General features: G+C 37.1%; 3 protein-coding genes and 1 long non-coding RNA gene across 7 annotated transcripts in view; 1 reads left to right on the top strand and 3 right to left on the bottom strand.

Moving 5' to 3' along the window:
* The window catches only part of LOC131955675 (glutamine--fructose-6-phosphate aminotransferase [isomerizing] 1), a 41,492-nt gene extending 30,409 nt beyond the window's left edge, over positions 1-11,083 (bottom strand). Inside the window, exons 1-2 of one of the 3 annotated variants that reach the window (XM_059319874.1) lie at positions 10,872-11,083; positions 9,534-9,717 (exon numbers count right to left, since the gene is read on the bottom strand). In XM_059319874.1, the coding sequence (XP_059175857.1) occupies positions 9,534-9,540 (7 nt within the window). In that variant the 5' untranslated portion in view covers positions 9,541-9,717; positions 10,872-11,083. Of the gene's footprint in view, positions 1-9,533; positions 9,718-10,862 lie in introns of all 3 variants that reach the window. The other 2 variants (XM_059319875.1, XM_059319876.1) reach the window with 2 other exon arrangements.
* Positions 11,084-14,946: 3,863 nt separating this feature from the next.
* LOC131955672 (uncharacterized) lies at positions 14,947-16,672 on the top strand. 2 transcript variants are annotated; one of them, XR_009388875.1, is made up of 3 exons: positions 14,947-15,036; positions 15,248-15,400; positions 16,409-16,669. It is a non-coding gene; the product is annotated as an uncharacterized LOC131955672 (long non-coding RNA). The 2 variants fall into 2 exon arrangements; XR_009388874.1 differs by having other exon boundaries at positions 14,971-15,059; positions 16,409-16,672.
* LOC131955670 (E3 ubiquitin-protein ligase RNF216-like) lies at positions 16,380-18,649 on the bottom strand. Its single transcript, XM_059319868.1, has 5 exons — positions 18,480-18,649; positions 18,212-18,334; positions 17,860-18,055; positions 16,590-16,811; positions 16,380-16,491 (listed from the first exon to the last, which is right to left on the bottom strand). Exons 1-5 carry the CDS (start codon positions 18,631-18,633, stop codon positions 16,398-16,400), a joined length of 789 nt encoding a protein of 262 aa, XP_059175851.1. The 5' UTR covers positions 18,634-18,649; the 3' UTR covers positions 16,380-16,397.
* Positions 18,650-19,146: 497 nt separating this feature from the next.
* LOC131955677 (peptidyl-prolyl cis-trans isomerase FKBP4-like) lies at positions 19,147-24,321 on the bottom strand. Its single transcript, XM_059319877.1, has 7 exons — positions 24,309-24,321; positions 22,150-22,236; positions 21,774-22,024; positions 21,544-21,627; positions 21,199-21,438; positions 19,585-19,771; positions 19,147-19,433 (listed from the first exon to the last, which is right to left on the bottom strand). Exons 1-7 carry the CDS (start codon positions 24,319-24,321, stop codon positions 19,147-19,149), a joined length of 1,149 nt encoding a protein of 382 aa, XP_059175860.1.
* Between the last annotated feature and the right edge of the window lie 148 nt (positions 24,322-24,469).

Raw genomic sequence — 24,469 nt, forward strand, 5'->3', positions numbered from 1 at the left:
GAGTGTGTGGGACCTGGGAGTGTGTGGGACCTGGGAGTGTGTGGGACCTGGGAGTGTGTGGGACCTGGGAGTATGTGGACCTGTGAGTATGTGGACCTGGGAGTGTGTGGGACCTGGGACTGTGTGTGGGACCTGGTACTGTGTGTGGGACCTGGTACTGTGTGTGGGACCTGGGAGTGTGTGGGACCTGGGAGTGTGTGGGACCTGGGAGTGTGTGGGGCATGGGAGTGTGAGTGGGACCTGGGAGTGTGTGTGTGTGACCTGGGAGTGTGTGTGGGACCTGGGAGTGTGTGTGGGACCTGGGAGTGTGTGTGGGACCTGGGAGTGTGTGTGGGACCTGGGAGTGTGTGTGGGACCTGGGAGTGTCGATATGGGAGAGCGAAGACTTGGCAGTGTAGGGTCTGAGGGCTGTGTTACATGTCAAAGGCAGGATCTGTAGACGTCAAGCCTAAACACACATGACACGCCCACTCCTTGCTGTCAGTGACACAATATTGCAGACAAATAAAATATTGGCTTCCGTCCTTTAAGAGAGCGACAAAAAAATTAGAGATAGGTTTTTAAACAATTTTTATTGAACGATTTGTTTTAATGAGACCGAAGAAAGCCGGCGTGGGAATATTTACTGAGTGAGGCTTGCGAAGGTCCCCGCACCTACAGTGATATGGCTGTATTGACCAGTGCAGACTGTCAACACAGGGACCTGTTTAAAGTCGAGGCCCCGTGTTTGCCCAGGTCCCCTCCGCCAGTTACCACAGGAAGTGCAGACATCACACACCTTGACAAAACGTCACGGGAAGATCCAGGTCACCAAGGTGGCATTTGGGCTACAGCTCTGATGTCAGAGAACACGAAGATGGCATTTTTAGTTGCAGCTCGCGTGTCGGGGACCAGGGTTCAGGCTGAACTTATCAAGGATGTGAGGGGCAAACAGTGTGGAACAAGTCTATAATTATTGCTCTTATAGGGGGCGGCGTGGTCGGGCGGAAGCGCGTGTGAATGTTAACGTATAGACTCACGTGATCGGACCCACGGGCAGACGCGGCTAGTTAGCAAGGGACATCGACCCATCTAGTAGAGAAAACTCACAACTGCCGCCTTGATGATTGTCCTTGAAAGAAAACCAGTCGAAAGGAGTCAACGGCCCACAAAGCGAAAAACTCGTTGACACGTAATACATAACGGTGTTAGAGGGAATCCCCTTCTTTATTCAACAATTAAGAATGAAGAAAAAATTTGATGCGTACAGAAAGCTGCACCAACTTCCGATTGATGTTGAGAGAATAGCAGAGAATAAAATTTAATGAGAGAGAGTATAGAAAGATTGAGTGATGGTCAGGGAGAAAGATATGCTGGAAAGGGATGGGGAGACAGATTGTCCATTCGGAGAGTCTCAAAGAAAACACGATGAGAATGAGAAAGATAGAAGATTAAACTATGGGAGAATAAGCGAATAACATCAAGTGCTAGATGCCCCTACATATCAACGATTCATCCAATCGTTATTTGCTCAGCTGATGTGAGGCACAGAAACACGAGACAATATTACGTCATGAGATATGTAGGCCTACAGTACTACTGTAGTAAATACTAAGAAAAAATATCAGGTCTTTATCAAGTGCAAACATTACATCATCGTAACATTTCGTCTACGACATTTTAAAAAATAGTTACATCATTTTATTGTTTTGGTCAACCACATTAAAATACAAAAAAGAACTCGGTTAGGCCTGCGTCATTATATATTGAATATATACATTGAATATAAAAAGATGGCCACACTTAATTATAAAACGACATGCTTACATCAGTATATCTATGGTCTCACCACACTAAATTATAAAACGATATGCTTACATCAGTACATCTATGGTCCCACTACACTAAATTATAAAAACATATAATTACATCAGTATATCTATTGACCCACCACACTAAATTATAAAACGAGATGATTACATCAGTACATCTATGGTCCCACTACACTAAATTATAAAAACATACATCAGTATGTGTATAGACAGTATGTGTATAGACTGGCGCATGAAAACATCAGCAACATGAGTGTAGGATTGCGTCAGTGTTTGCTGTAGCTACAGGGGATCATCTGGTCTACACGTCAAATCAAATATCGACGTGTGAGACAGGTGTGGGGGACAGGCATGAAATAACAGGAGCAGTGGATACCTTAGATTTATCACACTGGCCGCCGTTAAAATGGGGACAGGCATGAAATAACAGGCGCAGTGGATACACTTAGATTTATCACACTGGCCACCGTTAACAGGAGCAGTGGATACACTTAGATTTATCACACTGGCCACCGTTAACAGGAGCAGTGGATACACTTAGATTTATCACACTGGCCGCCGTTTGGAATGGGACAGGCATGAAATAACAGGAGCAGTGGATACACTTAGATTTATCACACTGGCCGCCGTTTAGAATGGGACAGGCATGAAATAACAGGAGCAGTGGATACACTTAGATTTATCACACTGGCCGCCGTTAAAATGGGGACAGGCATGAAGTAACTGGAGCAGTGGATACACTTAGATTTATCACACTGGCCGCCGTTTAGAATGGGACAGGCATGAAGTAACAGGAGCAGTGGATACACTTAGATTTATCACACTGGCCACCGTTTGGAATGGGACAGGCATGAAGTAACAGGAGCAGTGGATACACTTAGATTTATCACACTGGCCGCCGTTTAGAATGGGACAGGCATGAAGTAACAGGAGCAGTGGATACACTTAGATTTTTCACACTGGCCGCCGTTAACATGAGCAGTGGATACACTTAGATTTATCACACTGGCCGCCGTTTAGAATGGGACAGGCATGAAGTAACAGGAGCAGTGGATACACTTAGATTTTTCACACTGGCCGCCGTCAACATGAGCAGTGGATACACTTAGATTTATCACACTGGCCGCCGTTAAAATGGGACAGGCATGAAATAACAGGAGCAGTGGATACACTTAGATTTATTACACTGGCTGCCGTTTGTAATGCTAACAACAACCCGTTATTTACAGCGCTAAAAACTAATCTTTTTATACACTTATAGGCCTATCACATTTCAAGTTTGTTAATGCCTTCCCTTTTAGGCTACATCCCTATTCAATGCTTGATACAATTACATTTATTACACTCGACGCGTTTTTAACGCCCGTCCCCATTCACATCCTTATTCAACCGTTCTTGGAATATTGCGATGATGTCGTAATCCTCAATCATGTCTATAGTTAAGTGTCCTCCCTCCTGGTACCCTTCTACTTCACCTGATTTCACAGCATTCAGTGAAGGTTGCCGGGGGGAGAAGGGGGGGGGGGTGAATTGCCGTCAGTAGGCAGGAGACGACTAAGTGAATTGCCGTCAGTAGGCAGGAGACAATTGACTGAGTGAATTGCCGTCAGTAGGCAGGAGACAATTGACCGAGTGAATTGCCGTCAGTAGGCAGGGGACGACTGAGTGAATTGCCGTGTGTGAAGAAAAGACACTTGCCTTATTGCCTCAGTTAAAGAATCCCGCATATTGATTTACTATTGTTACTAATTGTGTTGACGACCGCACAATGTGTTGAGAAGAACAGGTGTTTCAAACTCGTCATAACTAAGCACACACTAAAAACACACGTGTAAGCTGATTACAAAATGGGAAAGGGAGAGAGGGGGAGAAATCCAATCTCCACATAATCCCACGTCAATTAAATATTAAGATGGCAAAACAAATAAAATCCACGCTTCATAGCTCTCGATAATCCCACACCGACTATTGTCAGCTATAAGGTTCACAGTGATCTAGAGCTTGATCCTTACACTAGGTTAATTAGAACTCTTGTATGTATTAATTAAAACATACATCTTTGGCAGTCTTGAGTCGTCGGTCGATTGGGTCAGATTCTGTAGGACGTCCACTTTGCTCTGATGGGTACCTGACTCACGATAGGGAAAAAAGCGGATGGACAAAGTGCCGATCGCACTAGACGGAAGGGCAGAGAACTGACCACACTAGACGGAGGGGCAGAGAACTGACCACACTAGACGGAGGGGCAGAGAACTGATCACACTAGACGGAGGGGCAGAGAACTGACCACACTAGACGGAGGGGCAGAGAACTGACCACACTAGACGGAGGGGCAGAGTGCTGACCACACTAGACGGAGGGGCAGAGTGCTGATCACACTAGACGGAGGGGCAGAGTGCTGATCACACTAGACGGAGGGGCAGAGAACTGACCACACTAGACGGAGGGGCAGAGAACTGACCACACTAGACGGAGGGGCAGAGTGCTGATCACACTAGACGGAGGGGCAGAGAACTGACCACACTAGACGGAGGGGCAGAGAACTGACCACACTAGACGGAGGGGCAGAGAACTGACCACACTAGACGGAGGGGCAGAGTGCTGATCACATTATCCCCAATAGAAATGAACTTGGGCACGAACGGAAAAAAATGATTATGATGATCCCATCCTTAGCTCTAACCATAAACGCGGCACCGATATAAACATAAAAACCTAAGTAGGGTACAGGTACGTTCTTTACAAAAATAAATACACGGTAACACGGAAGAATTATAATCTGCGTGGCTTGATACGCTGAATGACTATTTTTAAAAAAACGTGAACGCTTCATAAGATCTTTTATGTCTATCACCAAAATTCCAGTCCTAATCGTAGATACAGAACGATATATTCCCCAATGTCGTGTGGCTCTACACGTCTATGTGGCCTACAGGCCGTGTATGACATACTGTATTGTGTGGGCTCAGTCAGGCAGGGAGACAACCTACATCCTTCTCCGTTAAAGATTGGCATTCTGCTTAAATTACGAAAGTGCTCCCGGCTCCAAATCGGCATCTAATCTACGCTAAATGTTTGGGGAGTGGAGAGGGTGTTCTCCTGTTCTGAAAACACAAAAAAAATAATCCTTCAAATTTGAGTTTAAACTGACCATGGGGGAATTGATGGCTATATGAGTTCTATATCTACTTATTCAAACAACCGCTGTTTTAATTCGATCATAAGGCTGTAGCCTCAACAACTAACCCCGGTTTCAACCCTAACAAAAATCCCCGCAGAACAGCAAAAATACTGGATTCTGTATAGGCCTGTCGGTAAAGCATTAACAAGTAGCCTGCCCTTGATTTATTGTAGTGCTAAATCAGCCAGTGAGTCGAGCCATTTTGGAGCACAAATCTCGCTTCAACAAGTTGTCAGAGATTCTCTCCACCCGTCTCAGTGGTGATACGCATCAGTAACACAGAATCGACAGTAACAAACATACAGTACCACTACCGTAATGAAGGTTGGTAAAAAAGATAAGGTCTTACAGAAAGTAACTTATCACTACCATAATGAAGGTTAATCAAAAAAGATACGCAGTCAAGGAAGTAAATGATCACTAGCATGATGAAGGTTAATCAAAAAGATACGGTCTTACAGAAAATAACTTATCACTACCATAATGAAGGTTAATCAAAAAGATACGGCAGTCAAGGAAGTAACTGATCACTACCGGCATGCCTCATACTATCAGATCACCGGCGATTAGATACTTCTACTAATCTCTGTGTGTATTCCCATGTTTGACGGCCAGTCATCTGTTATCACACAAATACCGGACCACTTTTGGGAGGGGACTGGAGAAAGTTCTAGAACAAACTCAATCAGTGAAGTATCTGTCAACAGACCTGACAACGTGTCATTGACAGAAGACGTCTGTCATTGTTCTGGTGTAGGGGGGGGGGGGGCGTGTAATGTATACGTAGCTTTTAAGGCCAGCCCTACACAATGTGTTTCCACAACGGCCGCTGTCGACAATGTTTATGTTCTTTTATTATTCACCTGATATGACTTTATGTCCGCTTTCACCTAAACCTAATGTCCACCGGCGTCTGTTAAAAATATATCCTTATTGTGCCCTGACTTGAGCGATGTTTACCTCTAACTTTAATCCAGTCCAAGCAACATTAGGTAGTACCGAATCGATATTATTAGGAGATCAAACGTGATGAATAACACGTGACACACGGTATAGAATTTAGCCATTTCCTGCTCATGTTTATTTTATTATTATACTTCTGTTGCGTGCAATACGGTGTGAAATTTCTATTCATCTCAAAAGTTAACCCCAGCGTTGCTATAACGTCTGTTACTAATGTATCACTAAAGGTCTAAATAACTAAAACCAACGGGATGTAACGGAACGTTCTTGGATTACCTTTTCTGATATGCTGAAACAAATATTTGTCTTACAGAGGTTTTCCACAGATTAAAAAAAAGTATCGCTACTCTAACCCCGAGGCGTAGCGACCCTTCCCGGCGCCCGGGGACAAACTTTCAATTTGGCGCCCCCTCGGGAGCAAATTTTCAATTTGCACCCCCCCCCCCTCAACTAAAAATGCAGCTAAAATGTCATTTTAATTTATTTTTACAACTCATTTTGGCGCCCCCTAAAGTCGGCGCCCAGGAACATGTCCCCCCCTGCCCCCGCCCCCCATCGCTACGCTTCTGCTCTAACCAAAGCTACGACCCAAACTGACAACAATTTTGTGAGAGCTAAACATTTGGAGCTGCCACTTCCTGGTCGAACTTGTGCCGCCCTGTGTTAGGGAAGTGACAGCAGTGATAAGAAAACAGATCATTGAAGACCTCACTGATTGGCTGAGACCAGCTCTGATCAATTTATTATCATTCAATGCAGTGGCGTAGGCATAGACCCCTCGGTATATATATATATATATATATATATATATATATATATATATATATATATATATATATATATATATATAAAGTATGAGAGGGGGGGGGGGGTGCAAATCGAAAGTCTGGGGGGGGGGGGGGGGGGTGCAAATAGAAAGTTTGTCCCCGAGTAAAAATTGGAACCCCCCCCCCCCCCTTGAGACGATCCTGGCTACGCCACTGATTCAATGCTTACGTTATTGACAACTTAGTATAGATCTATACATTTAAAAAAAAGCAATCGACAATTATAAATAGCTGCACCAAAAGTCGGAAATATTCTACAGAATAAATTTAGATCGATCTAGAGCAGTGGTTCGTAACCTTTTTGGGGGTACAGAACCCCACCAGTTTCATAAGTGCATTCACCAAACCTTCTTAATAGCTCTATTAACAAAATCTCAATGTGAATCAGATGAGCCGCGCGCGTGTCTTGACCTCCGCCGACCCATGATACTGACTTACCGAGCCCCTTGGGTTCGATGGAACCCAGTTTAAAAACCACTGATCTAGAGTCATAGTTATTAAAAACTGTCTCGATTCGAGGTCGCAGGTAAATGACGTCATGCTTCGAGAAGGAAAAGGGGTGGGTCTGTCTACTATGACGTAGTGATGCGTAGGGGTGGGGATGGTCAAAGTAACGTAGCATAGATTTTACACGGGTGACTGAAACTTTATCAAGTCATCTACAGGAACGGGTCCGGCTTTGTGTGACTTAATCAAGTTGTCTTGGAGAACGGGGTCTGACTTTTTTGTGACTTTGCCACGCCTTCTAGAGAACGGATCTGGCTTTTTGTGACTAGCCTACATTGACCGAGGATGGGTAGAGGTAAACATCATCTAAATTTGCTTGACGCCTTTTGTGGAGGAGCCCTACGCCTACGCCAATTAAATTTTTTCTTCAAAATTTCTAATATTTGATTACCACCCCTTAGCCACGCCCATATAATCTTTCAGCTGGTAGCCACTGGGGTGAAACGGTTCAGGGCGAGCCTCTGTATTTTAAACACAAGCTATACGCCTATGTCTAAGTAAATAAAACGATCATATGGAACTAAAACAAATCTGACTTGATGCTCTCCATTTAAACAAACAAATATGATTTGTACAAGGTTTAAGATGTAAATTTAAATCACAACACCATCAAGCATGCACAAGCTTTCCAGCTTCTACATCAAGATCTATAGATGTAGGGGGGCAGGCAGGGGGGGGGGGGACCAAGTGTTTACACTTAGCAAATAGAAACTAGTCACTGGTGCATCTATTCAAATGAACATATACACAGTTAAACACACCAAACACAGTGTAAGATTTAAAATGGTTGATTGTAGGTCAAACAATTCATACAAAAATACAAATAACTGAAAATCAATCTTGAAAATAAGCACTTTAAATGTTACAGTACAGATAAAATAAAAGGTTTAAAGGGGATGTAAGTCTTAAGAAGCTTTAGAATGAACTAAATATGCTCTCCCTTAGAAAATGTTATTAATTAAAATATTTCTATTTTATAAACAACAGACACTATAGAAACTCTCTTAGTAAAGTGTTTAAAGTCACAAGTAGGCCTACATGACAACATTTCAGTCTAGTACAGAAAAAAAAAGACAATCCTTGTTTTTTTTAAAACTGAAAATCAATTAAGGATCTTGTGTTAAGTAGGTTATAGAGCTGCATTAACCCACTCTGCTTAGTTTCTTGGGGCTCTGTTTTATCTTCATCAAAGATCTCATATCTAGATGAAGCTACATGCTAGCTGTTCTGGGTTAACTAGTGTGTGTCACTTTATATCAATGGTAGTGTAGCTGCACATGCTGTTATGTTACTGGATATACCTACGCTAAAGCCAATGTTTAATCCTTAATGCAATTCTAAAATACTTTTTTTAAAATCTGATTTATAGATGTTTACCTGTATAATACAAAGATATTAGCAATCAGAACTATGTGTGGTACTTTCTTCAGGTCAAGTGTGAGAAAGAGAGACAACTCATACAAATATTTGGTTATGGTTCCTATTAATATGTCCAATACCAAATGAAGATATCTAAATGCATTAGTAATTTATTTGGTTTAGTGTAGTGTTAATTTATTTTTGTGTTAACCTTCCATGGGGAAGATAAAACTTAACTTTAGACCTACTATCCTATTTCATTTTAACAATGGCATAATTAGTAGGCCCCTATATGCTGAAATTTATAGGGAGAAACTACTAAATTACTAAATATCCTTTAGCTTTAAAACCTTAGACTCATTTAAGCATTTTAATCTGATTCATCAATTTTACTCAATAAGTTAAGTTAGGCTTATAACAGATAAATTTTACACAACTAACACTGACAGACAATGCAGGACTAATCCTGGTGTAAAAATATAAATAGTTTTAAAAGTTTTAAAACGTTAATTGTTGCATTTGTTTCCAGCTTAACAGTAAAGCAGGTACAGGAAAATATGGTAAAAACATAATATTTTGTTGGAGTAGTAATAGTAGCCTACTATAAAAGAAAAAGTAAAGATTCCTGTTTAGACCTATTGATTCACTGGGCATATGAAGTTCATGTTTCTTGACCTCAGCATATGAAGGAATGATGGTGTCAGCACTATGCCTAGCCTAACGTGAGTTAAGTACCCACCAGAGCTGGGTGGACTCAGGGACGTTCTACTGACTTAAACCTGGATTCGAACTCTAGACCATGCCTTCCCACAAAAGCCTAGAGGCCCACTATTTATTAAATTGTGAATATATAGATTAGGAGTTTGACAAAATTGTGAAACTTACCACACATTTTATTGTAGCTGGAGCTGATCAGACAGGACTTGATAAGTTGAAATGAAGATGTAATTTAAATTTGTCTCAGTTTCAATGTAAAAAGTGTTATCAATCTTGTGTAGCAGTTGATCTATATTCTAATATTATAGTGATGTCTTGGGGTGATGTTTACAGTTGAAAAGCCTTTTTTTTTCTATTTTTTATTGAATATAAATTAAATTATTGTTAATTAATTACTAACTAGTAGATCTACTAAGCCTATAAAATATAAATATTACACTTTGACTACAGTATAGGCCAGTATAGGGACTATACTTTAACTTTTAACTATCTATAGTTATAGGCTGAACAACAGCGCTGATTTTCTGGATATAGGCCTAATATTAATAATCCCTAGGTAGCTTTATTTTAATTCTCAATAAACTTATTTTTAAATAAATTATAGATGATCTAGTTATCTAATAGATCTAGATCTAAATATTAAATATCAATTATAAAACCTAAAATTAGTAGCCTTGGCCTATTTATTTACACTTCTTACAGTAGTTCTAGAATCTAGATCTAGTAGTAGTACACTTAGGCCTATAAGAAATATAATTATAAAGTAATAAAGTTATAATTATTAGCCTAAGTTATTAGGTTATTTATTAGGTTTAGCCTACAGTGCCCTACAGGCATATTATTTTAAATATTAATGAGTAAGAAAAGGGCATGGAATTCTTGCCTAGTGTAGTTATTAGTTAAGTGTAGATTCTAGTAGTGTAGCCTAGGTCTACTGATTACCACTGAATACATAGAATCTAGATCTAGATACATAACATAAGAGTAAAGAGATTTCTAGATCTAAACTCTAAACTATCACTGACACTAGGCTCTATGCCCTAGGGTAGTGTAACTAGTCACTACACTTGCCCACACTACACACTTGAATGTAAATAAAATCATGTTGAAAATTACTGTAATGAGTAATGTTAAATGTAAATGTAAGTCTAGACTAGATCTAGAAAATCTTAGAATCTAGTCTAGATCTAGATAATCTCTAATCTAGATTCTCTAGCTAGAGTCTAGATTTTATTTTAGTTAGATAGGCCTAACTGAATTTTTTACTAATGTTTGCTTAAAATTAAAAGTTAATTTTTTAAAAATTAACATAAACTGGGGGTCATATTTCATAAACATTAGGCCACTAATAAAGATATTAAATATCTTTTAATAAATTAATTAATGTGCACATTACTTAACTAATCTATTTGGGCCTATGATTGTAATTAATTTACTTAGGGCCTAACTAAGAATAGCTTATGTTTTAATTTAGTTAGAAAAAAAATCACATCACACACAACTGACTCCGGAAAATGTAGTCTAATGCCGGTTCTAGTTTTAATTCCTTTCCGTGGTTCCTTTTATACTTTTATAAACAAGTGTTATCGGCTAAGCAAAAAAGTGGACCAAACTTAGAGGGCTCAGATATTTATAACATTGCCACGTCTCCGGCTTGAACTACACCTCGCGAGCGATGAACAACTATTTGCTATCAACTGTGTTTTCTTTCATTCTAGTATGTGCGCAACCTCTGAACTCTAAGGTTTACTTCCGGAACCTTGCGTCATGCGGTGTCCTAAGAAATCGTGGGGGAGTTAAGGCGTTAACTTTAGGTTAGGTAAAATGTAAGGCATATATTCTTTTCGAGTCTTCTAGATCCGGGAGTTAATAAAAATATCAAATACCTGGTATTCAAATTTTAGCACCTATGTTTCAAACCAAAATTTAAGAACACTATTACATTCAATTAAAAATAAAGAAAAAAATTAAATAATAAGCCAATAACCTAACCTCTTATAACTGAGTTAACCTGATTAAGTCCATGCTATATATAGGTCTGTCGTCTACTCTTTACTGCTTGGCAGAGGCTTAGCGAGGGGGGGGGGCGCCAAATTAAAAGTTTGAGGGGGGGGGGGTGCAAATGAAAAGTTCGAGGGGGGTGCAAATCGAAAGTTTGAGGGGGGGGGGTGCAAATGAAAAGTTCGAGGGGGGGGGGGTGCAAATCGAAAATTTGCTCCCGAGGGGGGCGCCAAATTGAAAGTATGTCCCCGGGCGCCGGGAAGGGTCGCTACGCCTCTGCTGCTTGGTGGTTCATTTAAAAATAATTTATTTTAATAAGGGTTGTAAGTCTAAAAAAATCGAAGTGAGTCATGTTCAAGGAGTGATAAGAAATAAATTATCGCGTCTTTCATCAGCAGATTAAATAATCAGACATTAACATAATTAGTTGATCATTTTAAATTAAGATGTAGACGTGTATGGGTTCATGATATAACTAGGCCACTGGGGCAAAATCTTCGATCCGTTCATTGTGAAAGAGAAGAAAAGCTAGATCTAGACCAGGGGTCTCTAAACTTTTCAGCCCGAGGGCCGCATTAACTATCGAAAATCAGTTTGGGGGCCAGAGTTTTTCCGGGCATCTCTTCGGGGAGGTAGAGCCCCGCCTCCCCCCCCCCCCCCCCGAATGTCTACCTAATCCTTCCCCCCCCCCCACCGAAATATAATTAATATAGAAATATATACACATTTTAAGTGTCGTCGTCCACCCCCTCCCCCCGGAGAAAAAAGTCTGACAACACACACCAGGTCCAAGTTTTTTCTCAAATGGTTCGCGTATTTCATTCATGAAAATGTTTGTTCACGCGGGTATGTTTTTGCAAAATTTGAAAGGTACTTTGATGCAAAAGTTTTATGAGAGTCTTCCTTGGTCGAAAACGTATTAAAATAAACCGGGAGTGATCTCCCCTAAACTTTCTCGAATATTCTTATATAACTTGGAATATAGACATGATTTTTAATTACTTAAACTTTTAAAAATAGAATAGAATCTCATAGAAAAAAGAATTGCGCACCAAGCGAACGCCAAAACAAAATGTGCATAATAGTGCGCAATATTATTACTACTTTATAAATTTACATGCGTTTTTTGAGAAATCGGAAATAGCGTAAATTAGTACTTCCGGTCAACGGAAATTATTCAAAATTTGACAGAAGGTAGAGAATTAGATATTTTACTTACATGTGAAATTTTCTTTATCTATCTGAAATAGTACTCAAGTTACAGGCTTTTGAAAAATTCAAAGTAGAAAAAGTACCACTTCCGGTTATCGGAAATCGCTCAAAAGTTGATCAGGATCTACGATTTTGATAAAATACTTATATATATAAATTTCATCAATCTAGCTGTAACGGTACTCAAGTTATCGTGTTTACACACAGACAGACACACAGACATACCAACAAGATTGCAAAATTATGTTTTTCCGTATCAGTGAGGTGTAAAACGTCGAGAGTTGTAAAAAATTCGATTTTTTTTTTTGCACGATTACAATACTTTCTCTATACTTCGTATATACGAGTAAATAAAAACCCACCCTTCCTTCTTTGAACTAGTCTCTAAGAAGGTCATTTGCTTGCAATTCAGTGACCTCCAGCTGCAGTTCATCTGGGCAACTGGCCACATTTGCTTCAAATGTTTTGAAACAGTCTCACTTCTTCTGCCTTTGAACCCAAGTCGGCAAACCGCTACTGAAACTGCAGCTGGAGGTATTTAATCATCTTGCATGTAAATGACCTCGGGGGACATCTGTTGCTTCAGCTAAGAAGAACTTGCACTGCTGTAAGTTCGTCAAGTTGTTGGCTTGTACTAAGACTTGTCCCGAAAACATGACAAGTTTGGATCTGAAGACCTTTAGGTGGGTGTATAGATCAGAAATTAGATTTCCTTAATTTGTAGCTTTAGGTTCAGAAAATTTAAATGCAGAGGCCAATTTCTATACTTTTCATCAGACATTAATAACAGCAGCTTGCTTTGTTTTCCAGGAAGTCACCTATTTCCTTTCTTAACTTAAATACCCTGCTCAGAACTTTCTCAAAACTTAGTCATTTTACTGGTAAATCTTGCGATTCTCTGTTTGTATCTTTCAACATGTCTCTGAACTTTCTGTGGTTGAGCCCATGTGACCTTATACATTAACCATCTTCAACTTCAACCCAGGATTCACTACACTGCGTATGTCCACATATGTAGCACACAAAGCTTGCTGGTGAATAAATAATACAGTGCAGGAACATTGGTTGTAGAATGTTTTTCTCATTACACATCTGCTCCGCTTGTCCAACCAAGCCTTTCTTTATGCCACTAATCTTCTTCCTCCGTCAACAGTCAGGTAACTGATGTTAGTCCAGTCTAAGTTATAATCAGCAAATTTTTGTTTCAACTCATTGAATAGATCTTCTCCGGTAACAGTGTCATAAAAGCCAGCTCTTGTGTTATGTTTATGTCTTCATTCACACCTCTAATAAACACAAGCAGTTGAGAGGTGTAACAGCTGTCCAGCGACTCCTCCATTGCAATTAAAAAATAGTGAAACGTGCTAGTGCTAGCATTTTTCGCTATTTGAGTCACAGTGTTTTCACCAATGTCTGCAACACGGTGGGCAACGGTAGTTGCACCGAAAGCTACATTTTCAAATTGTTTTGCATTTTCTGGGCAAAGTTCCTCAGCCACCTCCAACAAACATTTTTTTTTTCCGTGGACAAAAAGATCGCGGGCCGGATGAGAGGACCTCGACGCGTGCCGCATGCGGCCCGCACTTTGGAGACCCCTGATCTAAACTAGATATGCTATACTGAAATTTTTGAAAAAGACACTGTTACTATGACTGTTAGGCCTATACATTTACAATTATTTATCGGCCTGTACGTGTGTGTGTGTGGGGGGGGGGGGGGGGGGGGGTAATTAGATGAAAGACTGCGCATGCTTATCTACCCCTTTCGATTTTACATACTGAAACTAAAATATGTCGGGGTGCAATGCCATTCTTTTTCTTACTCATTTTTTTTCATCTATGGAAATCTCATAACATTAACATGGATGAACTTATTTTAAAGAAAAGAGATGATTAGGTTATAATAAAGCTATATACACAAATAGGCCATCAGTTTCAAACACGTATTTCTTGGACTTAACTCTCTCCCCTCCCTCACGTTTTTCGAATTGTATTTTTTCTTGTCAATTGGCAGACTATACCTATCAGATACCATTGATCCTACCCAGTCAGACACTTATATTGGCTAAACATTTGTTACCAATATTGGCTACTTCTTGGCCAAACATTGGTAGTGAAACTCAGGCATGATGTATACCAATATATTAATATTGTCGTGAACCCCACCCCCCATACTTTAGTTTGTGATACGTTCGTAAGATACATCCAACACTGTGGCCAGAATTCAAGTCAAAACTCTCCGCTAACTGGGGCAAACTTTAAATTATTTATGTCCAACTTTATGTACCGGTGCAGATGTGGACCGAATAAAGTGCACCCGTGTAGCATGTAACAGCTGCCGGTAACTGAACCTCACGCAACAGCAGCTCCTAAAATTGAAACCTTTTTAAATGTTTTTATCTTTTCCCCCAACAGAAGCGCTTGAATTTGAATGAAAATCAACGTCTGCTCTACGAAGCGTCAGTGCAGTGTTATTTTTTTGGTTTGTAAAGAAAATGTTTCGGGGGGGGGGGGGGGGTGTTTAAGGTGTATACATATGGTTTTTTATATTTCTCCGGGGGGGGGGGGGGGTTGGGTTACCCCCAGATGGCTGAAAGAAATGCATGTGCGAGTAGTTTAAACTGCTTATTTAGGCGTAAATAATAGGTCTATGTTATTTAAAATTAACAGAAATCTACGAGGGTATCCCTGAGTCCACCCAGCCCAGATTGGTACCGGACTCAGGGAAAGTGAAAGCAGCTGAGCATGGTGACCACACCATCCCTTCCTATACTGAGGACACAGATGAATCACTAGTTCTGAAAGGGTAACTCTACACATTAAGTAAGCAACATATATTCACTGTGTCACATCAAAATTTGAAAATTTGTGGAATTTGATTGTAAGAGCTCGATTTGTTTATGAATTGCTGTTGGCTCATAAAAAAGTATTTCATAAAGACATTTAAAAGATGTTGTAGTTGAGGTAGGAAGTATTTGATTAGTGGGTTGGAAAAAATGGTTGTCTATTTTGAAAGTCATAGTCACACGAATTTATTTGTCTGGAGCCAATACGTTGTGAGCCCATTTGTCAGGAGCCTAAATGTCAGGGTCCTTTTGACTGTGCACCGTGACCAAGTGCATACTTCTATATATAGGGATGCATAGAGAGAAATAAAAATAGGAAAACATGCCTTGTTTATTTAATTTTCAAAATATATACAAACCAGTAGACATGTACAATACCCAAGATCTAACTGAAATTAGTTAAAGCAGTAAGAAAATTGCCTTTCTTGCACCAGATAAAAAAAAACAACAAAAAATATCACTACCATACCAACATAAAAAAAAAATGAGTTTTAGCGTTCAGAAAATTCTCAGCTTAACAGAAGAATATTATGCTAGCATAACCAACAATTATTTATTTTATATTATTGCTCTGTGTTAGGATTTTACAATGAAGTTAAAAAAAATATATACTGTGATAACCTAATCTGTAAAAAAATATGCATTCAATATTTAATGTAATGTCAATATGATTTTTTAAAAACAAATGTTAAATGTATTGAGGAGAGTATTTTTTAAAATAATTTTCTGTACATGAAATCAAACTAAAAATGTTAACTTTCAATTTACAAAATAGTTATATAGTCCTTGGGTATAAAAACCAAAGCCCTGACAGTATCTACAATTAGAATCTTCTCTAGCATAAAATCTATAGCTAAGTTCTGAATAAGCAAAAACTTAACAAAATAAATAGGATTAGGTAGTGGAACATTACAAAACATTTTTTTTTTGCTAAAAAAAATCAGTCACATATAATTATTTAAAAATAAGATTCATTATTCACCAGAGCTTATTGACGTGGATGAAGTTTGGGTTGCCTGAAAGACCACACCACACTTGAAAGGTTCATGCCACATTTTCTTGCAATCCCTAAGAACAATAGTGTGAGATTACACATTAACAAAAAAGCAAAAGAAACTCATACAATAGTAAGTATATGGGGGTTAGTTGATAAATTGTTTACTTACATGCAAGAATCTCTTAAGCAGTCAGGATTCTGACAGGAGAACCTTTTACTGGAGCAATTGATTTCTTCCGTTAAATAGAAGCAGACAGGGCACCCTACCAGACCTTGAAGGTTGGCCTTTAGGACCAGTCTCTCCAATGTTTTATAAAGCTTTGAGGTCCCTAGTAGTTTAAACTTAACAACTGGAATTGTATTATTACACCCAGGACTCTGGCAAACTAGCCTGTTGAATAAACAAAAAACAATAAAAATAAAAAAAAGCAAACCTTGTTTACATAGTTTGTTTAAATTCTTGCCTATAGATTTTTTTTTTGGAATTGGAAATAGCAGAATGTTATAAGTCCAAGCCACAAAATTATGGAAAAACTTGACTAAGATAAAAAAATAGCTAATATAAAACTATGTAGTATGGGGCAGGCCCGTTGCAAACTTAAAGATTTTCTCCAAGAACTCAAGAAACACTGACTTAGTGTTAAAGTTAAAGGCAATTATCCTTAGTATGAGCACCAGATAAACAGTGAACAGGACTGCAATCCAGTCTATAGCTCTAACTCTAAACTAAGATGAGATCATCTTACGCTCACATAGCCCTAAGAAAACAAAAATCATGGATTGCTGCTGTGATGATGAGTAGACCAAGCTCAGATGTATTGTCACATTTATTAATGTTTAGTTTTTTAACTGGAAACCAATAAATTTTAAAATATAAGTGGAAAAAAATTCTCTATTACGGAATTCTAGGAACCCAGAAATGTGAAAACCCTACACAACATAGGAATTACTTATTTAAATATAAGAATGAACCAATATTTGAATAACCGAAAATATAAGCATGGGTGACTATATTATGTATTGAATACCTGTACTACATAAGAAACGACCTATGCTTTTATTTTTAATTTAAATAGTAACCAGTATTAGATTTTTAAAGAGAAAATATTTATTTTCTCGATTTTAGTGCATTTTTATTAGATAAAAACTGGTTATTTAAACGTTATTTAAAAATAATTATTTTTTATTACCATTAGTTAACATTTTAACACAGAGAGTTGCATGACTAAAAACAATTGAGCACCAAACGGCAGTAACAATGTGAGTATAAAAGCGTGGAAAATAGTACTTTATAGGCCTATAGGAAACTTTAATAATTAATAAAAAATTAATCAAACATTCAATTACGTCAATTTCCTGCCATTTTTTATTCATAACAAAAGCATGAGGAATCAAATTAAACAGCAACTTGTAAAAAAAGAAGTAATAGCCTTAATTACCGTGTCATGCTGTTATGGACAGATGCTGCCATGTAATTGTCCATGCAAATTCTGCAGATAATATGTCCACCAGCGCAGCAAATTGAATCTTTGATTAAACAATGTTGAGAGCATTTACTGCACACTTGAACACTTTGGTTTTCCACCGCCTGGCTTATTTCTATTTCTCTAGTAATTTCTAAATCAGCTATCAAATCTAAAAGTAAATTATTATTGCAACTTAATTATTTATAACATGACCAAAAGTGTTGCGATAAGTCTATGAAGCATATACATTTTTAGTAAGACTTGAAAGGGTAATTCCCCAAAAAAAAAAAAAAAAACATTAAAAAGAAAACAACTTACTACTTACTTAATATACAAAGTTCATTTTCAATGTAAAATCTTTCCATGAAGAAGGCTTTGTCCATTTTAGCAGGAGGATCAAATACATCAGTCCTGTTGGGTGTCCCCAAAAATATTGACTTAACCCTATCTAGAAAATGGAAAAAAAATTATGTAATAATTGAAAGGTAACTAAGAAAATTACCACAATTATTCATATACAATGAATATTAAACTAATTTACGTTAAATGTACAAAAAAAAACTTATTAAACTACAAATTAATTACAATAATACCAAAGGCTGATGGGTTGAATTTTGCAAGCTCCCTGTATGTTGGTACTAAATGATTGTTATGCTTGTTTAGCTTCCTTGAAATGAAGCCAGAGCTAAAATGCCTAAACTTTTCATTTAGGAAAGCCAAAGCATGCTGTATATATATAGTAGTCATTTCTTCAGTCGTGTCCGAAAATTCTTTCTCAGGATTGGGACACAATTTTAAAAATGTCTCTGGGGTCATCTCTGCATTGATTTTATCTAGTAAGATAAAATTAAAACATTTAAAAGATGCAGGAAATAAGTTACAAAATCATTACAAAGTACTTTTTTTTAAAAATACTGGCAGGTTGCAGCTATTTTCAAGGATATTGTTTCTGCTGCGGTTCTACAAAATTCAGTCAATCCTGACTTATTATCCCAGCTGGAGAAATACAGACTTCCTATGTACTTACTTCTAGTCAAATTCTAGTACTGACATGCAAAATCTGGTGACCACTTGAAAGTATAATCAAATAAACCGATAAATCTTAAAAAAAATCTTAAACATCTAAGAGGAACATCCATATATTCTACTTAGCTAAACCAAAATTTTAGAAAGCCTTACATGGTTTATGTCATTGTAGCAGAACAAGCAATTTTGAGTCAAAATTATGCTAATGGCAAGCATGTATGCTAGACCTAACAATCAAAACTGACCTTCTAATTCAACATAGTTTGCTGTTGAAAATAACTCATTGATAACTAAAATAATACGATCTTCTTTATCCACAGCATTCTCCAACATGGCATACAATTCATTAGGATCATTTTCAGGAAAAACTTCACTCAAAGCGCTCATCTCCTTGAGAAGAAAATCTTCTCTTTCCACTATTTCATCAGATGCATGCGCCTCAGTTAATTTTGCTTTCTTTGCTGGATTGGTAGATAATGGGCTGTTAAGAGCTCTTTTTGACGCAGCTTCTGCCACTGGTACTAAAAAATGCATGTAAATGTAAGCACACTTAAGTTTTTGATGGGCCATTTCTGCATGGCCAACAATAAAATTAGATGAATTGGTTTAACTACTTTTCACATTGTATAAAAGCATGCAATTTGGAATTTTTATTAATCTATTGGCACATACCTTGTGATTCTGCAGTTTGCAGAGCCAACCTAACTAATTGGTGGGAATTCTCAATAAGGCATTTTTTTCTCAACTGGATTCTGCATTCTTCCAGCCTCTCAGCAGCTGCTTCATTTAAGGGTTCTATAGCTATTACTTTTTCATAATCAAGCATTGCTTGTTTGAATAAGAATAGCTTTTGGTGTGCCTGGAAAAAAATATGTATTTATTATACAGAGAAAGGTGGATTTTTTTAACAGGGGCATCAAAGAATTCAAGGTAGATTTTTGAGGTGAAAACATTGCAAGGAAAATTTATAATTAAAACATTCTTAACAATACTATTGGGCCCTGTTATTTGCTGTAACGAAACTATACATGATGATCCTACACTGCATTAATATAATAGACACCTTTAATATTCAAGTCGAATCTAAGATAAGGTAGTTTTTAAAAAAATGTCATCAATAATGTACACATTTAATTTATAAATCTATAAATATAGAACAGAGACACAACATTATGGAGATGTTGCTGGCATTGAAATAGATTAAGGGGAATTAGGTAAACTTGTGTGTTATTGAGAATTGTACAGCAAAGTGTTCATCTAGTGCTAAGGATCAATGAGTAACTCTCAGGAGTTTGACAGAGGTCGAGAAACACACCCAACTAATATTTTTTGTGATTGTATCTTTGCAGCCAAAGCTGATGACAGTTCATGGAACAAAGTGCATAAAAACGAGATAAGATGTACCGGTATTGTGATATTTCTAAATATAGAACTCTTGAAGTCACTAATCGTGTCAATGGTAAGTCTAAAAATGTATCGTGGCCTAGTAGTCAAATTATACTATCATGATTTCTTTCTTAATATTTTAATCCCTTTATAATTCAAAAGAAAAAAAAAAGAAAAAGTCCTAACTGCATGGGTTGCAATGCCAAATTGAGCCATTTCTAGCCTAGCACCAGCCACACTAAGAGAATATTTTCCTAAGTCATGAGATGAAAATACAAGAACACAGTGTGCATTTACAAAATGGTGTCTGAAAGGAAACATCAGAAGCCATGCTGATTTGCAGTAAATATTCATTATGTTTTTATAAAAAATCATACTTAATGGTTTAGTTTTTTGAACATCGTGATATAATGCACAGTGCTAGCATCAGTAAAATATATACCTATGGTTTGAATTTGAAGAATCACATTTTATTTTTCCTATTAGAAAGGGTCCTGTGTATGTGCATATGAAGCTGGTGGAGTTGGGTTAAAGAACAGTGCAGAGAAAATATGTATTATTATTAGCACATTTGTATAATACAATAAAATAGTTTTTTAAGTGTATTTTTCTTTTTAATACAAAATTGACAGAAATGAATATTTTGGGTGGACAACTATCTTTAAATGAAAAAAAATAATATAACCAAACCAATTTTTTTGTAACTAGGGATGTAATAATTGTTTTAAGAACCACTGAATGTCAGCTGAAAACCAGAAATAGGTGTTAACAAAGACTTGTGTACAGAATCATACAGATAAGAAGTTAGCCCTAAAATACTGATTTCAGGGATTAAAAAAAAAACAAAAAACAAAAAAAAAATTAAAAAAAAAATACCAACAAAAAACAATTTTATCTTACCTGGGCCCTTCTAAAATAGGCTGAACCAATGTTGGATAGTGCAATAGCACTATTAGCTGCTTCTATTACTTCTTGAAAATTTTCAAGGAAGAGGTCACAAGAAGCTAAGCCTACATAAGCTTCCAAAAGAATAGCATTCCTCCTCTTTTTATCAGCTTTAAGAACAAAAAAATCTTCTCTGTTGTCTAATATTTCTAAGACCGATTTAAATATGTAGGCCGCTTTCTTATAACATTTTATCTGTTGACAAATTATAAGATGGTAAATTAACAAAATAAAAAACTAAACAAAAACCAATGTTTCCCTTTATTTAAAATATTTAAGTGATAAAACAGTAAACTTTACCCGAGACAATGCAGTTGCATTAACCCTTCTTTGCTCTGCCAGGCCCAGCCTTTGCCCTACATCCAAGTCAGAGATTTTCTTTGCCTAGTTGAGAATGAAATCATTTTAACCCCCTGTTTTAAACTGTTCATGTACTTGTTACTTTAGAATCTGGTCATAGTTTCAGTAGTTTTTTAAAAGCTTAACAATTATTAAAGAAGTAAAAAAAAAAACATTTTAATGTTACTGACCTTTGATAAAGCCAACACCTGGATTTCATACTCAATCTGAGCACCAGGAGGAACGTTTAATGCCACATGACCTTCTGAGCCAAATCCATATTCAGCTGTCATTAGCACTCTAGCTTGTTCAAAAACTTGTAGTTTTTTGACAGCAATCTCTAGACCAGGGCATATTCTTAAATCTTCTGTTTCATCAATAACAAAGGTAACTTCGGTATCTTTCTCAATGATTTGTCCATCATGAAGAAGAGAATACCTTACTAATAGAATAAAAATGGTGTCCAAAATTAAATAGCATAGAGTTAAAAAAGACAACAGACAACTTATTAATTAAAGGCATTTAATTACTTGATACAAACACACAACATTAAATGAGGCTACTTACATGACACTGTGTCGAATTCCTCTGGGTACACAGCAGGTAGCTTATGTAAAATTACACCACCATCTTTTAAACTGGTGACATCCTCACCTGGTTGAAATGAAGAAAAAATGCAAGCTTTAAGGGCATGGGCGGGTGTACTTTTCGTCATAAATCCACTAAATCATCACTTTCCCATTTTTACTTGATCTATACAGAACAACCAATGTTGAATCTAAAAATGACATTGTTATGACCCTAAAAACAGTACTTATTTATGAAAATCCGCTTTCAATTTAGTGTGTACAGGGTAATTTTTTTTTGGTAAAAACAGACATTTTTCGACCTAGAAAAGTACTATTAGGCTTCGCGGAAACCTAATGTGTTTCATATCAATGGAAAGGCCGTGACCTCCTTTCTTTATTTGTTCTAAAATTAAATGACCAATCAAAATACCTATTTGAATGTGATTATTTTTCTACGTCATAAAGTTGTTTATTTTACTAAGTCGGGTTTTTCCAGTATGCAAATTTTTTACCTCAATTTTTTTATTGGCATTCATAGGCGGAAGCTAGTTAGCGATTGGTCATTTCGCTTCGGAAGTAAACATTCCCTTAGTTTCAGCGCGTGGCTAAGTTTGATCTAGTTTTGTTTCTCTAAGCTTCTGTGAAATACTTACATTATTTTAACATATAATTATTTCAATTTAATATACTATTAACAGTTTAGACTAGTTTGTCTGAATTATCATAAGCAGTGAGACGATTTAATTTGTTTCTCTTTCGATAATGGGTAGAACAAAACACTCACTAAAAATAGATACACACATCTAACTAATTTACTAAAGCTAGGGCACGTCCGAATGCAACTGATTCAGCTACCTCTACTCAATCTAGCACTATTCAGACAAGCACTGGTGCAGATGCAATATGCACATTTACTAAGAAACTGCGGCAATGTAATCACAGTTTTTGCAGAAAGAAGAAAGCACTGTTACATCTAGTACTGGTAGTGCTAATTGTAAACCACAGCCATGCAGAATTATTGTTGACTGATTTGCTTCTTGATGTTATCAATACATTTCCTCGCCCACTGTGATGTAGTGGCTACTATTGATGAAAACAGTGTAAAGGGTTTGTTTCAAGCATGGTGTGGCAGTAATAAAAATGTTGTAAACCATAAGTATACAACTGCAAAAGAATCCAGAACAAGGCCATTCACAATAAACAAAGACATTGTCATAATTGGCTTTAGACATGAGACCATGCAAAATATACTGCTGTTTCTGCGATAGCATAATTCAATTTTGGGCCCAGGCAGATTATGGCATTGCTGTCAAAAGAAGGAATCCGTAGTCGAAGACTCAGTGAAGGACGCCGAAAAAGACACCTTGACAATAGCTTTACTATAGATCTAGGTTAAACAAAGAGCACCAGAAAAAAAGAAAACTAACAGCTGAACAAGCTCAGAAGGAATATATTCAGCAGCACCATTCTTCAGGCTATAAATGTGGTCGATTTTAGTGACATACAGCCGTAAATTTTCATTTTTTTTGCAACTTTTTTTTTTGTTTTTTTTTCTCAGTTTGATGTTTTTTGTACAATTGTTGAAATAACTTTGTTAATAATTATCAGAACTTAACTAAATTTTCTCCAGTTACTCGTTATATATGTTCAAATAAAACTGATAGAACACTTTTGGAATTTTTTAAAAAAACATTTTTTTTTTTAAATTGTTGAAATAGTGAAAAAATTGGACGAAATAATGAAATTTTTACAGTGATGTTTGGAAAAAAAAAAGTAAAAAAAAAAAAAAACAAACTATCTTCTTTTTTGAAAATGTAATCTATCAGAAGTCTTACACACATGTGTCTGCAGACTATATTAAGTTTTCATGAAATTTGTACCAAGCATTTTTGAGTTATTTCCATTTAAAAATGTCAATAAAATCCAATATGGCCACTGTCACCATGGCAACGGAGGATTTACTATGATTTAGAAAATTAAAAAAAAATATTTTTATGCTTAACTTTTTGAGTTATAACTATTAGCCAAGTATTACATCTTTAGACTCGGAAATAAGGAAGTTGGTACTCATCACCCGCCCATGCCCTTAACTTACATTAAACTCACCCTTATCTTATTTAATACATGTTTAGCCTTTTTTTCTTCTTTGTAAATTACCTGCATTATCCATTGTGGGCCTTTTCTTGCACGATCTTAACTCTGTGAACAAAAATTTTCTAAAGATATATATCCTAATATATAAATCCCCACGTTCGCACATCTCTCTCTCTCTCTGTCTGTCCGCAAAAAATTTTCGCCGGACATCACGTCAGAATCGG

This window comes from Physella acuta, unplaced genomic scaffold, assembly GCF_028476545.2.
Source record: "Physella acuta isolate Inbredline_101_S28 unplaced genomic scaffold, ASM2847654v3 ptg001092l, whole genome shotgun sequence".
Lineage (NCBI taxonomy): Eukaryota > Metazoa > Mollusca > Gastropoda > Physidae > Physella > Physella acuta.

Coding starts and splice junctions, on each gene's coding strand:
- LOC131955677 (XM_059319877.1), bottom strand. Junction 21,628..21,773: donor AGGTGTTGGCTTTATCAAAG/GTCAGTAACATT, acceptor ATTCTCAACTAG/GCAAAGAAAATCTCTGACTT. Junction 21,439..21,543: donor ATGCAACTGCATTGTCTCGG/GTAAAGTTTACT, acceptor ATTTGTCAACAG/ATAAAATGTTATAAGAAAGC.
- LOC131955670 (XM_059319868.1), bottom strand. CDS start 18,633: ATGACTACTATATATATACAGCATGCTTTGGCTTTCCTAAATGAAAAG. Junction 18,056..18,211: donor AAATGAACTTTGTATATTAA/GTAAGTAGTAAG, acceptor ATTTACTTTTAG/ATTTGATAGCTGATTTAGAA. Junction 16,492..16,589: donor TGCTTAAGAGATTCTTGCAT/GTAAGTAAACAA, acceptor TATTGTTCTTAG/GGATTGCAAGAAAATGTGGC.